This window comes from Diplotaxodon limnothrissa, linkage group LG13, assembly GCF_057381915.1.
Source record: "Diplotaxodon limnothrissa isolate DT_005_m linkage group LG13, D_limnothrissa_male_GT1.1, whole genome shotgun sequence".
Classification (NCBI taxonomy): Eukaryota; Metazoa; Chordata; class Actinopteri; order Cichliformes; family Cichlidae; genus Diplotaxodon; species Diplotaxodon limnothrissa.
The window spans coordinates 17,228,163-17,244,240 of NC_140608.1; the positions used below are offsets into that span (position 1 = coordinate 17,228,163).

General features: G+C 38.3%; 1 protein-coding gene across 2 annotated transcripts in view; it reads left to right on the plus strand.

Annotated features, from left to right (window-relative positions):
- The window catches only part of LOC146620121 (neurexin-1a-like), a 281,418-nt gene that overhangs the window by 222,969 nt on the left and 42,371 nt on the right, over positions 1-16,078 (plus strand). For both annotated transcript variants that reach the window (XM_085368774.1, XM_085368773.1), the window contains one exon: positions 15,208-15,379. In XM_085368774.1, the coding sequence (XP_085224900.1) occupies positions 15,208-15,379 (172 nt within the window). The remainder of the gene's footprint in view (positions 1-15,207; positions 15,380-16,078) is intronic.

Sequence of the window (16,078 nt, forward strand, 5' to 3'; positions counted from 1 at the left end):
AGAAAGTACTGAGATACAAAACAACATGACTATGAGAAAGCGAAAATGTTCTAATTTATATGCACCATGTGGAAAATGTTAGCATCCTATTATACGTAGTCACAACACCACAGACACACTATATCTACTTAAAAAGATAATGGGATTATCAAGTCTCTGTTTTGTAGTATGTTGTTGTAAAACACTTGATTACTGTTACACCTACTGCACCTTTTCAGTACAAAACTTTAATCTCCCGGATTTCCAAGTTGAATGCATAATGCATAAAAGAGCTTTAGCTGGGAAGAGAAAAGAGTGCGGTTTCTTTCTAAAAAGCCAGTCCTCATGTAGTGATGCCATGTAATGGCTTGTTCATATGAGTTAAACTGTTAGCACAAAGTGTATAGCTGTTGAATTATTATCCTTTTTTTTTTTTTTAATTTTTGGCTTAATTAAAAATATTCTCTGTCAGCAGGACACAGTTGGTAGTTATAATTCTTGTAATAAAACATGTATGCCACGTCTGTTCTTTAATTTCAACTGTTTTTATTTTGTTTCCGTCTTGTGTACAGTGTGACGTTCGGAAGCCTCCAGTTCTGATATCTAATTTCCAGCCAGACGAATCTGGCTCTTTGTGAGCAGTTATGTATTTGAATGACAATATGTCTGACTTGTTTCCTGTTGCTGGAAACCAAGTCTGGTGAAAGGCAGAAAGAATGGTGGGGTCTTTGTGAGTGCAGCCGTGGCAGCTGTTCATTTTTCGCCTGACTTGCTTTCAGAGAAGCCAGTTACCTTGCTGATGATAAATGCCTCTGTACGCTGAGCTGTCTCAGAACTCCAGCAGACTTTAAACCCTGACAGCCGGCACAGCCTCAGCCCCACAACCTCAGGCCTTCAACCTCGGCCTGTCCTTCAGCGCAACAAATCAATGACAATCTTTACTCACTCTGGCCAGTGGATACTTCAGCCACAGCTGCCTACCCAATAAGCCTACTTAGTCATATGGGAGGTAATGCTCATGTGCATTGACAGGTGAGACCTCCATGGCAGTGTGATGTCCTAGGGACCATCACCGAGGCAACGTGTGTAGTTGAGAGGTAGAGTAATGAGGTGTGATGGGGAGATACTGGAATGGCTGTGGTTACTATCTGTGTGCGGACACGATGTAATCGCTGATGGAGTGATTAGGGCGACTTTATACCGTCAGTCCAGCTGGTTCCCTATAGACCAGCTACTTAATGCCTTGAGTTCCTTTTCTCTTTAGCGCCTAAGTCCACTCTATACTTTTCACCTTCTGTCTTCTCTGTAATCGAGTTTTTCATCCTCCCAGCCTCGCTTTGATGTGCCTTCCTCTTTTACTGTCTAATTCACTCCTCTCATTCACTCCGGTCTCTCCTTCCCGCTCTATCGTCTACTTCTCCCGCTCTCCATCACCAGTCACTCCCTGTGAGTCGGCACTGGGGCAGGAGATTAATGATGGTCGAGAAGCTTTGGCAGTGTCTGATTTTCTATTATCAAAACGGAACTGCCTCAGCAGGGATGTATTTTATCTTTGGATGTGGTCGTGATCCCAGGTGGAATTGCTCTGCTATCACTGGATTGAATGTGTATATTATACAAAAGGAGAGAAAAAAAAACATCCATTATGCATCAAATAAAAAATATTGGAAAACTACAAAAACACAAGTTATGGAGCTAATGTGGACACATTTTTTTAAAATGTATTTTTAAGAAGGCTTTGAAAAGTGTAGCTTTTCTCCTTATTCATACTATTGCTAGTCTCAAGCACCAGTCTTAGCAACAGTTTAATACCATCCCCTGTGATGTCAGCAGACTTATTTATTCATTTAGACAGCATACTTCAGTAAAGCTGTGATAAGTGTTCACTGTTTTGGACCTTGAGCCAATGCATGGGACTAAATATCTGCAAATCTATGCCTTTGCAATTTCAGTTTGCTCTATTTTTTATGGAAGTGTCTCTTTTTTCTACAAGTGCAGTGTTTTCCGGTATGCACAATTTTACCCTGGCACGAACACAAAGAACGATTTGACGAGGTAGTGCAACAAACATGAGTGGGGAAAAAAATCTTCATGTATGTAGGGAAATCTGTGGTAGAAGGAAATGCTAAACCCAGCTTATTTATGACCTTGTTTTCACTTTGCATATTTATTAAAGCACACTGTCATCCTGACGCTCTTGCTCCAGACCTGCACAGGTCATCTATTTGAGCAAATGAATTATGGAAGAGGACTCTAAGCAGGTGATATCAGTACATTGTCATGGCAACTATTTTTTGTAAACTTGCAGTGTTGTCTCACCGTGTGCAAATGTGCACCCACCCTTGTTAGCATGGTAGTCCTATTAGTGTTACAACTTTGTCTTAATTATAGATTTCCCCCATCCTGCAAGGGACAACCAAGGCTTGTAAAGCTTGCATAGGTGGCTACTTCAGCACGAGGAGTGTACGTCACAGGTCTGTCCTTGTCTGTTTTTGAAGTTCCATATGCCTCCGAGGTAGAGGAAACCGTCAAGGGGAGACTAAGAAACATGGAAAATGGGATTGAAAAAGGAAGAGAAGACTTGAGTAGGAGGCCAAAATCGAGGAAAAGTAGATGGAGAAGTGGGAAATAGGACATCAGGAAAATTGAAGCAAAGTGATACAGCAAAGCACGGGGAAAAGAATAAGAGCCTCAGGCTGAGAGGCACCAGCCCAAGTATCATAGTCAATTAACATCCCAGCCCAGCACTAATTCTCAGTCTATTTCAGACCATTAATTATGTGCACCATCAGTTCCAGCTCACTTGGCCTGACACAAGTCTTCATCACATTGCCTTGGCCCCTACGGATCATGTTTTACCAGAGAAATAGCTGCAGTTTACATATTCATGATGAAACAGAGATAAAAATTGTATGGATCAAGGCTTCTCTGATGACTCTCATTGAAAAGAAAGATTAGGACTTTTTTCTATCTATGTGAATGTTTCTAAGTTGCGACCATATCACAAGTTTTAAGTTTACATTTCCAATAACAGGGCTACTTTATATACAGTGTATTACCGTTCACCTCGGTGCTCCAGGTGAGTTATTTCAAATGTAAAACAGGCCAGAATAGTTTGCTTAAACGAGCAGGGCTACAGTACATGTCTGTGTGGTACCTTGAGGTTAGAGGAGTCAAATCATGTTCTGTCAGCAGGCTGAATTGTTTTCCTTCCCTCTGGACAGGCAATTTCTGTGTGCAGAAATTAGGTTAACAGTGGATAAAAAAAAATGGTATCAGCAAATTACCACTTGCTGCAACTTCTGGAGAGGCCAAATCAAAAGTACTGGCCATTCTCTTTGACAGGTTTAAGGTGCACTGCAGTAACACCTGACTGCCCTGTTCTAATTTCACTACCAGCAAGAGCAGCTCCTTTATGTGCTGTAACCGGTAGGCTAGAAAACATTCAGCCTCTGCCCAGAAAACAGGCCACCAATTTCACTAAAGCTATATGGAATGCAGGGTTGCAAACAGGTAAACAAATACTAATAGCAAAACTACCCAGGCTTTGGTGAGTTTTACACTCCTTGAGTAGTTAAAAGTTCCAATTGTTGGTGAGCATGTCAGAAAGCAGTTAAAGAATGACCTAAAAGGCCAGGAGCAAGGTGACCTTGTCTCATTAGAAGGTGCTAAATCATCTCAGAAATCAACAACTGCACCCAAAGAATCACACACTTTTCTCCTTCCATCAGTTTCATGTTGATGGAGCCCACGAACGAGCCTGCCTTAATCAATCCACACTCATTTGAGCAAATGTAATTGGCTTCCTCACAGCGCAACAATTAAAACGTCTCAATACCTCATCTAGTTAACCAATTAATCGCTACACACTGCTCCGTAGTTACAAAGCCAAGCCCCTCCAAAAATAATCAATTGATGGATATCAAATGACCAACAAGGACTGTGAAGATGAATGAGCCCCTGGCATAAACAGCCATATCCCAAGGGGCAAAGCTGCTTCAGTTCATCCTAGAAGCTACCGCTGCATATACAGCGTCAATTGATCATAGCTGCAGATAATTTGCCAGAGACTTAAACACAAAGTAGCTGTTTAAAAGGGTGGTAGATCATTGTGAAACCTTGTCTGTTTTTGCACTTTTTCCATAGCCAGCCAGTATATACTACACGCTGTGGCATCTTTATATAGAAAGGGAAGGGAAACAGAGACAAGGCTGCATCAAAACACAGAGAGCTAAGATGAAAGTGCCTGGTCAGCTCCACAGAGATGACAAACATCCAAGTATCTGTCACTAGTCTCTACTTGTCATCACCTTCCACAGCGGCTGTCAGCACCACTGTCATTGTGCTCATTGGCAGATTCTCAACCCACACCATTTATCCCTGAGCAGGTGCTCCGTACTGCACTCGGAGTAAATGACAAGTGAGAATAATTGCATGTAATCCTGAAATTGAGAGGGTTGGATGAGTTTTTTTTTAACCTACTCGAATCTTTAGATATACAGTTGTGTCATTACATTGTTGATTGAGATGATTAGGATCAATTTAAATCACTGCTGATTGCAATGGGAGTTTGTTAAACTGGAGAGAGAAAAGAAAAAGGAAAACACTGCTGCTGCATTTTTTTTTTAAATGTAAAAAAGTACTTTAGTTGAAAACTGACTCAGATGGCTTATAATGATGGCTCCTGGCTAGACGTGTCACCTTTTTGTGTTGCCCTAACCGGCATTTTCTTTGACACCATAATGCCAGTCTGCCATTGGAGAAAAGGGGGAAGATGAATTTTAAATTCTTGCAATGTGTGCAGAAGAAACTGGCAGGTGTTGATGGCTGTTCATTCAGCTAGTGAAAAAACAACAGTGGAAATGACGTCCTTAGTTTTAGCACCTATAAATATTCAAAAAGAACAAAATTTTACCTGTAAAAAATAAAAGAAATGTCAGGATTTTCCTAGATCTTCTCAAGTTATTATTTATTGTACATCTGTGCTTTAAAAAAAACACACTACTTCATTAATTTATGGTAAAATAGTTTTTATGGGAACCTATTGCTGTCTTTAGTGATCGCTCAGCTGTGAATTACATATCATACCCCATCTCTTTTGTAGTTTTTCTGGTCAGGTTATTGTTGCCTAACAATCTTCCACAGTATATATCAACATTCATCAGCAGAAAGATGCTGGGTCAGTTTTGCTCCGAAATAGCTGCTGGACCTGGGGATAAAGACAATGATCCCTTATGTCTTTAGTGTGCTCTGTGTAAGTATCAGACTCCCTTGTGTTTTCAGACCATGTGGCCAGCAGCAGACAGCCATTTGAGGACTGTCTGAGAAAAACAAGACAAAAACAGCTATTCAGTAAATATCCTATTTGCTGCAGAAATCACACATTGCCACATTGCCTCCCCTCCCATTAATTTGATTGTGTTTGTTTGTTTTTGTTTATTTGTACCTAATCCGGTTTCTCTAAATATATATAGTAGCACAGAATTGCCCTGTACTGTAGTTTGGAATGAATATTAAAGGAGTTTTTGCTTATTATTTGATAATTATTCTTTTTTACTTTTGTTTTCCTTCTTATGAAGGAATACTTTGTGTTTTTCTGCTAGCAAGTCGTGTTCTCTGCTTAAACTGAACAGAATAAATTGATTAGAGCGCACTGATTAGATATAATGGCAAACAGGGAGGCTCGATCCTGTGTCACCAACACACCAACGCTATCTTTGTGTTTTCTCCTCGGCCTCCCTAATTGTAGCACACAGCCCCACCCACAGCCAATCCCTATCCACACTCTTTGTCCAAAAAAATGAGGCCAGGGAGTCACTGCAACAGTGTTCGCAATTACATTTTAAAAATACTGCAAACGCATTTATGCTCCTCCCTTGTCTAAAGTATCTAGGACAAGGTTCATTCCTTTGAGGTTTAAGTGAAGCATAAGGCATGTTCTAACTTAATACTTCTTGTTCCAGACATTTATGATGAACTTGCTTCAGTTCAGGGAGAGGAAAATTAGTCTGAGCTAAGAAATTACCGGACATGAATAAGCGACAGAACACAGAGAGACTTTTTTATCAGTGGTGTTGGAATCAAAGAGAAGCAGGAGCGGGTCTGAGGCCGGGGGAGGATCCACAATAGCACACGGGTGATGGGGAATAATGTTGAAGAAGTTGGAAAAAAAAAAGTCATCCATGAAATTGCTTGTTGCATCCTTTAAAACCTCTTGATTGATGGTGGCAATTTTAAAGCTTGGCAGTTTCCCAGTTCTGTGGAAGTATTAGAAACAAGTACTCCGGGGTGCTCTTAAAGGAAAAATGCACCTTAAAACACTTTAACAAAAACAAGTTAAATGACATCTATTGGCAATATACATTCTTTGTTCAGTTTTATTGTTTGATAGTGTGTTTTTATTATTCCTACTAGAAACTATCCCAATATTATAATTGCTCACTACAGCTGTGTGTAGTGTTATAACAAATAAAATTTAAAAATAAAAATTCAGAAAGCTTTCAATTAGTAACAACAGCTGTGGGATTGATTTTTAGGTTTGATATTAGATATTGTATATAGATTAAAAATAGTAATTTATTAATATTTGTACACCGGGGGGAAAAAAATGATTAAGTCTACAATTTCTACGTTCGAAAAAAACCCCTCTTTATAGCTTTTATGTACAAAAATTTAAGGAGTGATTCACACTAAATAATAAATCAGAGTTAATAATTTCCTAATTTATTCAACAGTAACGTCTGCTGTAGGAAACTTTAAATGAATGCTATATAAACAGATGACGAGTAAAATAGCAAAAATATTGTTTTTCAGTGTAATTTTTAACAAATGTGACTTTTCGTATTGGAAAATGACAAATATAATGTGTGATAAGCTATTTCCTTAATGTTACCTAATTATAATATCTATAATATAGAGACTTAACTCTAGAGAGGCTTGAACTGTTATTTGAAAAACAAAAGTGCTCTATTCTGTGTTATGGACTCCAACAAAAATAAAAAATGAAATACCCAACAAGTAGCTTGATACGTCTGGAGCATTTAAACATAATTCTCTAATTACAACCAGAAAGCAGTCATAAATAACTTCAACAACACCAGATGAATATTACAAACAGTATATTCAGTGTCAAAGTTCCACCTTTTATTGATGTGTTCACAGCTCAGTAAAAGGCTGGTGCTGCTTCTGTTTCTGATAGCGTTCTAAAAGTAGCAAGTCCTAAGTTTAATTTGCGCTGTTGGTGTAGCAGGCAAGTGTGTCTATTTCCTGGTGCCAAATGTAAGATAGCTTCAAAGTAGCAGTTAATGGTGGTGCTGAAAATTGTTGGACTTCATCCACTGCTCTAAATCCGACAACATACTAGTCTCATTTAGAGGTGACTACGGTGGAACTTGTGCAGTATGGAGGCTTTGAGGTTGTTTCCATCACTTAATGTTATTTTTTGTTTACAGATCCTCAATTAAAAAAAAACAACAACACGTTTTTCCTTCATGAAAATAGAAATCTTATGTTAGTTTCAGGGTACTTAGAAAAAATAAATATCATAGGTTATAGGCTCCAAAACCTAGTTCTTCCCCTTCACCCTACAACCACAACAGTACATTTTTACCACATAATTAACTTAATTCAAGAATCTCAAAGGGCTTGTAAGCTCTAACCAATAGGCTAGCAGCTGATAACTGAATTCATTAATTGCCATTTTCTCACAGAGCTTAAGAAATAAATAATTGGACTTTTTTTTTTTTTATAATTGGAATTGGATTTGCAACAGGCCTGTATAACAAAAGCCCAAATATTGTGACAAGCTTTCCTTTGCAAGCACTGCTTTGAGCATGTCTTTATCTGAATAACTGTGGACAAGAATGCAAAGCATTACCAAACAAAGAGATCTTAACCGTTTGGTTGTAATTGCATTGTCTCTGTGTCTTGTGCGCGCTGGGTAGCAATGTATTTTCTGCTTCCCTTTCGTCGGCTGCGATGGAAACATTACAGTTTTCCCATATGAATTCTCTCTGCAAACATGTCACAGCATTATCCCAGTTCCATAGTTAGTAGCTCCTGCTCACTATTCCCATGCATTCTTCATCCATTGTAATTTCCCCTGTGCAACATTTTCATTGCATCAAAAAAAAGGAGAGAGAAAATATAGATTAGAAATAGAATGTGTTAGCATTTCAGGCTAATTGAAATGCATTTACATTTCATTACATAAGGCTTCCAGCTGCCTGTTTCATGAAGGCAAGGTGTAAGGAAAGAAAATGCAGGTGAAAAGATTTGTGTGTATCAAACCATACCAAGCACTGAATTAGGTTTGGTTCTGTAGAAGTTGATCCACAGTGTTCAGCATTATATTAGTTATAATTACAAATTTGTCACACCTTTTCTGTTCGCTACAGTCAAAAACAAAAAGAGAAAGATTGGTTTGCTTTTTTTTCTTAATAAACTCTTTTCTCAGTAGGAGAGTTCATAGAAGTGAGATTAATTCAAACTGTGACATGGCATCTTAATTAAAGTAAAAAAAAAAAAAAAAAAAAAAAAAAATATATATATATATATATATATATATATATATAATAAAGGTGGATATGTTACAAATATATCAGGAGCTAATGTGGTTTGACATGTTTAGCAACATTTACCTACAACAATTACTATGACTTTTATGCCTACAAAATAAACAAAGACCAAAGAGATGTTTTGCTTAATTTTAAGCCTTTTTGCATTTAATTTTTCAAATCATAAATTACATTTTCCCACTGAATCTTTACATCTCTCACTAACAGCAAGAAAATGTGCCCCTGATTGCAACCTTGCCACTTCACACTGGGAGTCGGGTTATTTTAGTCCACCAGTGTGACCGTTATAAGGACAGACTCAAGCTTTTCTCGTTGTATTAGTTCCACTTGGGTTTTCTATCTTGAACAGACCCAAACGTGGAGCTATGAGAAAACTGAGAATCATTTTGAGAGTTTTATGGCACTTCATAGCGAGAATGATTTTCAGCTGTCCCAAGAAAATAGTCATCAGCTGCACCTTTTCCCCACCTTCATCTCCATTGTGCCACATTTACAAATTCATGAAATCTAGTGACACATGCAGTGTTCTATAAATTAATGGGGGCAATTATGGAAATGTGACACACTTTAACCAAACTGTGTTGAAAATTGCATTCTGGATTACCGAGGTGAGATATGTGTGACACCTTTTACGAGATTAGCAAACCTGTCGCATAATTGCAGGAAGAGTGCGTACGGTGAGAAAACATGGTGGAACAGATCTCAGTAGAAAAAGAAAGGCTTGCACATTAATGAGAAATCATCTCATTATAACTGCAAACCTTCTTCAGTGAGAACCTTCTAAATTATAACACTGTCTCCAAAGTATTGTAAGACTTATACAATCCACAAATTTGATTTTGCAACAGCATCACAGAAAAAAGAGAATAAACTCTGTTGTTTTTGCTCTCCTGAAAAAACTATTTGAGTGGAGTTCAAAAAAAAGTTTTGTGGCTCCACATTTTGCGACTTAAGGGTCATTTGGGCCATATGCTTATCTGCCCCTAGTTTTACTTGACTTATACTTTCAAAAAAACTTACCATTCTTCCCAGATGTGCACTTAATAATATTAGCCAGAAAGCCATGCGGTATGAATTGTACAGACGAAGCGAGCCGGACTGTGCTCAGGGGCACGCAGGAAGTCCTGACGGAGAGGACAGAGATGAAGGTCAATTCACACTGACTGCGTGCCAGCTGTCATAAGTGGACAGACAGGAGAATCACCTGAAACCTGAATTGATTTCTTTGCGTGAGAGAGAACGAAATTTCAGATATCTGTTGACCTCCCTTGATGGAATGTGTCACGAGAGGCCAAAGATGGAGTGAGAGAAAGAGCTCAGACAGACAGCAAATGTCATTTAAGTAAAAGACAAGCAGTGCCTTTTGAAAAGTGCACTGGCTAACTTCTTCCAACTGATTGCACAGTTTATAATAATATAAAAAATGATCATTTTTACATGTTTCTTTGGTGCATTTGACAAACAAATTGTGGCTGTATTGTGTCGAAGCTTTAACCGAATGTTTTCAGATTCCCTTGTAATTGTACAATAGCCGTATGTCTCCTGCTACTCTCTCAGCACGCGCCTTTCAGCCACTGCTGGAGCTGGCTTGATGATTTATTAACTGGGAAGCTATCCCACGGAAACCGGCTTGATAGAGACTCCTAGCAATGGAAACAATTTCAAGCCAACTTCACAGATAATTAGGCACTTCAGCTGGCGGACTTGATTTTGAAAAAAACACAATTTCCAGCCAATGCAGTTATAACTCGCCACACTGGTGATTCTTTAAGGCAGTGGTTAAATGAAGGGGGAGGAGAACCTTGCAGAACGACTTTGTTTCAAGTTTTAGAAGCTATCTAAGAGCATTTACTCCACTGGCTTACATTAAGCTTAGATATAGGCTTCCAAATGTTATCTTCGAGCCTTTGGGAAGTGTATAGTGTTAATGGAGATAATAAGAAGGATGTATATTCTTACCTACACCTTTTTTTTATACAGAAAGCTCTGTTAAATATATACTGTAAATTGGTATGCCTGTGAGGCCATGCAGGTGGTTAACACACTTTTTTCCTTATTATGCCAGGCACGGTGGTATACTATATCCTTTTTGTTTAAATTATGCAAAGCTGTAGTTCCTTATCAAGGCAGTTAAATATTTTTAATGCACTGTGCCTCTTAATTTCATCTACACTGGTGATTTATTGTTAAGTGTGGTGCAGTGGTATTTAGATGTAAGGAGAACAGAAAATCAGGTTCCTGCATTTGGTTTAAGGTGAAGTAGTGTAAATGTAAACGGTGAGGCCCAGTGTCTTAGCTTTCACACACACAGCCGATAAACATAATGAAAATACAGAAAATCACACATCACATCATACATTGTCAATAAATGTCAAGTTTTTTTTTATTTATTGATTTTATTATTGTATAAAATATGATTACTAGATAATAATATCTGATTAATAGACTTATAATTGTTTAAATTGTTTCCATTTGGGGATATTAATGTGTGATTGGTAGTGTCAATCATGTTTTTATCACTATATTAGCAGCTGCACATCAGGCTATTTGTGCAAATAGAAATAAATACTCTAAAGATAGATAAAGATAAAATATAAGGTGTGTGTGTGTGTTTCTGTAAGAGAGAGTCAAAGAGGTTTTCACAAGATCAAAGCATAAAATAAAATTGAATATGCAGGCCCGACTGGAGACAATTGCTTTGCTACAGTCCATAACGTCATTAAATTGTTTGAGATATTAGGAAGTTAATGTATCATACGGTGCTTCTACCAGGATAAAATCTCCTTTTCGTATGTGTGTATTTACAGCACTTTCTTTTTTGTGAAGTCACAGCACTAAAAAAATAATGTATGTCATTCAATATACACTTGTTTGTGTGCCTGTATATGTTGGATCCATAAATGCAGGTATATCATTGAATTATTGCATAATCTAAAGTATATGGACCACATGCTTCAAGGAAAAAAAATCCATTTTCTATCTCCTAATTATTCCATTACTTGTGTAATTTCATTAACCAAGCTTTGAGAAGAAAAAAAAAAAGAAAAAGGGAGAAGCCAAGACTCAGAGGTAATTAAAAGATAAGGTGAACAGTACAGGCTGCCTGCCTTAGCTGTATTAAGACATTTAGCTTCTACATTAAGAGCGTAATAGCCCCTCAGCATGTGTACACACATCTGACACAGCGAGGGAATGACGGAGGTGCTCTCCCACCTGCCAGTGGAGCCCTCGTAGACATGTGCACTGAAGGGAGATGTGTTGCAGTGCCGTGGCGTCAGACTTGTGAGATATGAAATGTGACGGGTGCACAATGCTTGTCATCGTGAATGACTCATAAACAAGCTAAACATTAGGGTGGCTTACACCGCGGTGTTCATTTTTGCCGAGATGGGAGAGGAGGCCCAACACCATCTCAAATATCACTTCTCACTCGCGTTCTGTTTACGTGGGTCGGGGAAATAAACTCACTTCAGTAAACTATTTCAAACGTCAGCAGATCATTCTGCCTGATCTGCTTGATCCTCAGGCAGATTATGAGCAACACACTATATTCTTTCACTGGGAATATTAATGGGAAAATATGGTTTATTTATTTATCAATGTATTATTTATGAGAACACTGTTACCAAGACCGCTAAGTAAGTTTTATCTAAGCCGCCATTAAGGTAGTTTTATTGGCTTTCTCATATATCTGTTCAAATGTGGTTTTGTTGACATACTTAAGAAGAAGAATTATGCTTCTCCGTGCTACTGAAAATTTGAGAAAAAATAACGATAAAGACGAGTCGGTCTGCAGAGTGTTTTGCAGCTTTATGGTTAGCGCTGCAAGAATCTCGGTGGTGGTAAAATGAGGGCAGATGGGGAGTTTTAACAAGAAACTGACACCCTGAGTATTTCTGAAGCTATTCCACCACCCTCCAGCTGAAAGGATGAGAAGCATAAAAAAGAGCAGATTATAGGAGAATGGTGGATCAACTTCATCAGTTAATTAAACTCTATTGCAGCTTGATGAGCAATTAATCAAGGCGGCGTGCCGAGTGTCAGGCAGGGCTGAGTTCTTCGGATGTGAGATGTGTGCACCGTACAGTATGTTCCCAAGGGGAGCAGCCCTGTGGGGAGCAGCACTTACCAAGTGAGCAGCCCCAAAATTTTGCAGGGTGTAATGGGTTGAGTTTATGTAAGCAGCTATCAATCACTATCTGACATAAGCCTGCACCCTATTAGAGCACCAGGATTAGGCTCCTCTCATTGCTGAACTAAACTGAGAAACTGCTTGTCTGAGTTGATCGAATTTTAAGAAATGCTGAAATGTAATGCATTATTATTATTTTGGGGAAAAAAAATAATAGCGGCGGTAAAGCAAATCCTCAGAAGGCGGAGGCAATAACAGTCAAAGTTAATTACTTTAATATGGGAGACACCATGTCAAAAAGGCTCTCCATTTACTCAGCTTGAATACTCAAGCTCTTATCTTTTATCTGACATTTGACTTCCAAAATCTCATGGTGTGGTTTCTGTCCTTTGTCTTCCACTCGCTTTCATCTATCCCTTCATCTCTTTCAAGGCTTTTTTTTTATGCTATGGGAAATTTGAGTTGGCAGTTTGTGACTAAATGCAGTAAATTTATTAACAAGACCATGGGGAGCATTAGAAGTCAATTGAAGGAGGCTATTAAAAGAAGGATTTTAATTGGGTTGGTCGGTCCATTAAAACATTTTTTCTGTCTCTCTTTTTCTAAGAGCAATGACACTAAAAAAACTCCAGAATTAGTCTGTTGAGTGCGTGCTCGCCCCTTTGAAATGAAAAACTCTAGTTTCATGTTAGATTTCACACTATATGCTTAAAATAAAGTAATATCCATATTAGCGAGAGGTCTTGTATGTCCTGTCTCTCTAGCTACATTTAGCTCTGCTGAGGGCCTGCAGTCTCTATGACTCTTGCTGAATTCTTTCAAGAGGATGCAATGCAGGACAGATTACAACTACCACAAGATTTGAGTACTAACAAGTGTATAAAGATCATCCCCACACCCATTGAGATCTAAAAAAAAACCCCGAGACGAGCTGGTGTCGCTGTTGCCATCTAGATTTCATTTTTTTTCTCGGTTGGTGTTTAGGCCTGCAAGCAGTCAGTAAATTGTTTTGCTACTGTAGCTTTAATGCATTAGATTATATAATCTGTTGAAATTACATTACAAAGCATACAATTGTCCTAGTTTTGGTAACGTGGTGTGACACATTACAAATGGTTTTAATTGCACTTTAGCTCCTGGCTCTTGAGACACGCTCTACTCATTCTGCACTTTAAGGCATCTGGGCTCTGTAAGAGTGTGTGTCTGTGTGTGTGTGTGTGTGTGCACTGGTGTGGGTGGGGTCTTGAAAAAGCAGTTTGTGCATATGGGCACGTTAGGGATGCAGTGTAGTATTGGCTATGCTGACTGGATAATGACATGCAGAGTGCTGTGCTGCTACAGTAGGTTGAGCCTCCAACCAGATGCTCCTTTCACTGCAGCTCCTAAGCATAGAGAGAGAAGCTGCACCAACATACGCTCTCATCTTAGCTGGATTAAGCAGTAGGATTCAGGGACTTCGATCATGAACTGTAACAAAGCTTATTAGAATAGATAGGCATCACGTGAATCAATCATGTGAAGGAGTCTGCGGCTAAGCTGGAAAAAACTTCCCTTGAGACTTTTGCTTAATTTTTCTGCTCTTAAGTTTTTTTAAGTCACTGTAAAGATGCCAGTGTTCAAGCACTGATTCAGTCTAACAAAGGGCTCACAATCAGTCATATCATTCAGGACTGAATGTGTTTGTGCGATGGATGAATGGGTGAATGAAATAAATAGCATACTGCATGTTTATTGTACTTTAAAAAACCAGATGTCAGCATCGTGCAGAGGGCATCAGCCAGCACACAGCATATGCAGCTCAAGGGAAAACTTAACAAATAACCCTATAATTGCCTGAAGTGATTTTTTTGACACAACAAAAGACACAATGCACATATTTGTGTTTTATTTTTTGTTTCTTTTTTTTTTTCGAAGACTGCAACTTCCAGGAGTGATACCACATCCGAGAAAAACACATATGTTGTGTTGATACGGCTGCCAGTGCAATAATCCAAACAGCCATACAGTAATCTGTCTTATGGTCAACCCAGCAGGTCTTGTAGTTTAATAAATAGACACTAAATTATATTAAACATTGTATATGCAGAGCTAACAAAAGTTCCAATAAGCACGTTTTGAAAAGTACACCTGATTACCCCTTTATGAGAAAAGCCATGCTAACGACTTCATTCATAGTTTCATTGTGTTTTCTTAGTCCATACTGATGTACAATGAAAAATTTCAGCTGATACTTTTTTTAAAATATTTTTTTCTTTTTACTGGATTCTCATAGCACTACTCATTTATAAAGTAGTTAAAAAAATAAAATAAAATAAAGTAGTTAGTGTTAATTCATTATAAAAAGTGAAAGTGCTTAAAGAATTATAGGCCACTGGCCTGATTGTCTTATAAAAATCACAGCTCTCTACCTTCCTGAAACCACCTGCTCTAATTTCGCTACAGTCGCTTAGCAATACTGTTCACAACAATGTTTACTGATTACTAAAAAAGAAAGTGTTTTTTGTGTTCTTCTCTTTTCAGGAGAAAGGAAACATTGCCGTTGTATTTAATGTCGGTACAGATGACATTAATATTGAGGAGACGTCAAAGTTTGTAAATGATGGAAAGTACCATATAGTGAAGTTTACGAGGAGTGGGGGTAATGCCACTCTGCAGGTGGATGACCTGCCAGTCATTGAGCGCTACCCCACAGGTGAGTCACCCACTTTGCCTTTAATTACATCTGCTGCCTCCTAGAGGCGATAAAATGACCCAGATATTATCAAGCAAGCTATTAAAGCCTTATCTGTTAGGATGTTCTTATGTTGACTTGGCATGTGCTTTAATTGCTTTTTATGTTTCGGTTTCCAGCAGCTTTTGAGAGTAAACACCAGTGTTGTTGAGTTGTCTTTTCACGAAATCTTTGATCTTTGTGGTGCATCAATCTGATAAACCCGAGGGCTGATAGACTCCTATATGTCTGCCTACAAGTACAACCACCCAACCTGTCTACATGTCTGCATTACATCCCCCATATACCTAATTGTCAATGCACAGTGTATACTCACAGTAACCCAAATCATTAGACAATCCACAGACAAATTACCAGTTTTTTGTAGCAAGTAATTGTGTGCGGTTTCAGTATTTATGTGTCTGCCAATATAGCAGATTGATTGAATTAAGGTCACCGGGGAGACGGACCTGTAATAACACTGTCAAAGTAAATCTGTTGCTTACTCACAATTAAATACCAGATGATCAGCTTCATTACGGCATCTTGTTTAGACATAAAAATACACTTTGATATTAATAATTTTCACAGCATACACTACAATTACTCACAGACTAAAAGCAAGCCGGATTAATTTTCCTGGCCAATAGTGTTACTAATAATTTAAATTGTGTAACACTT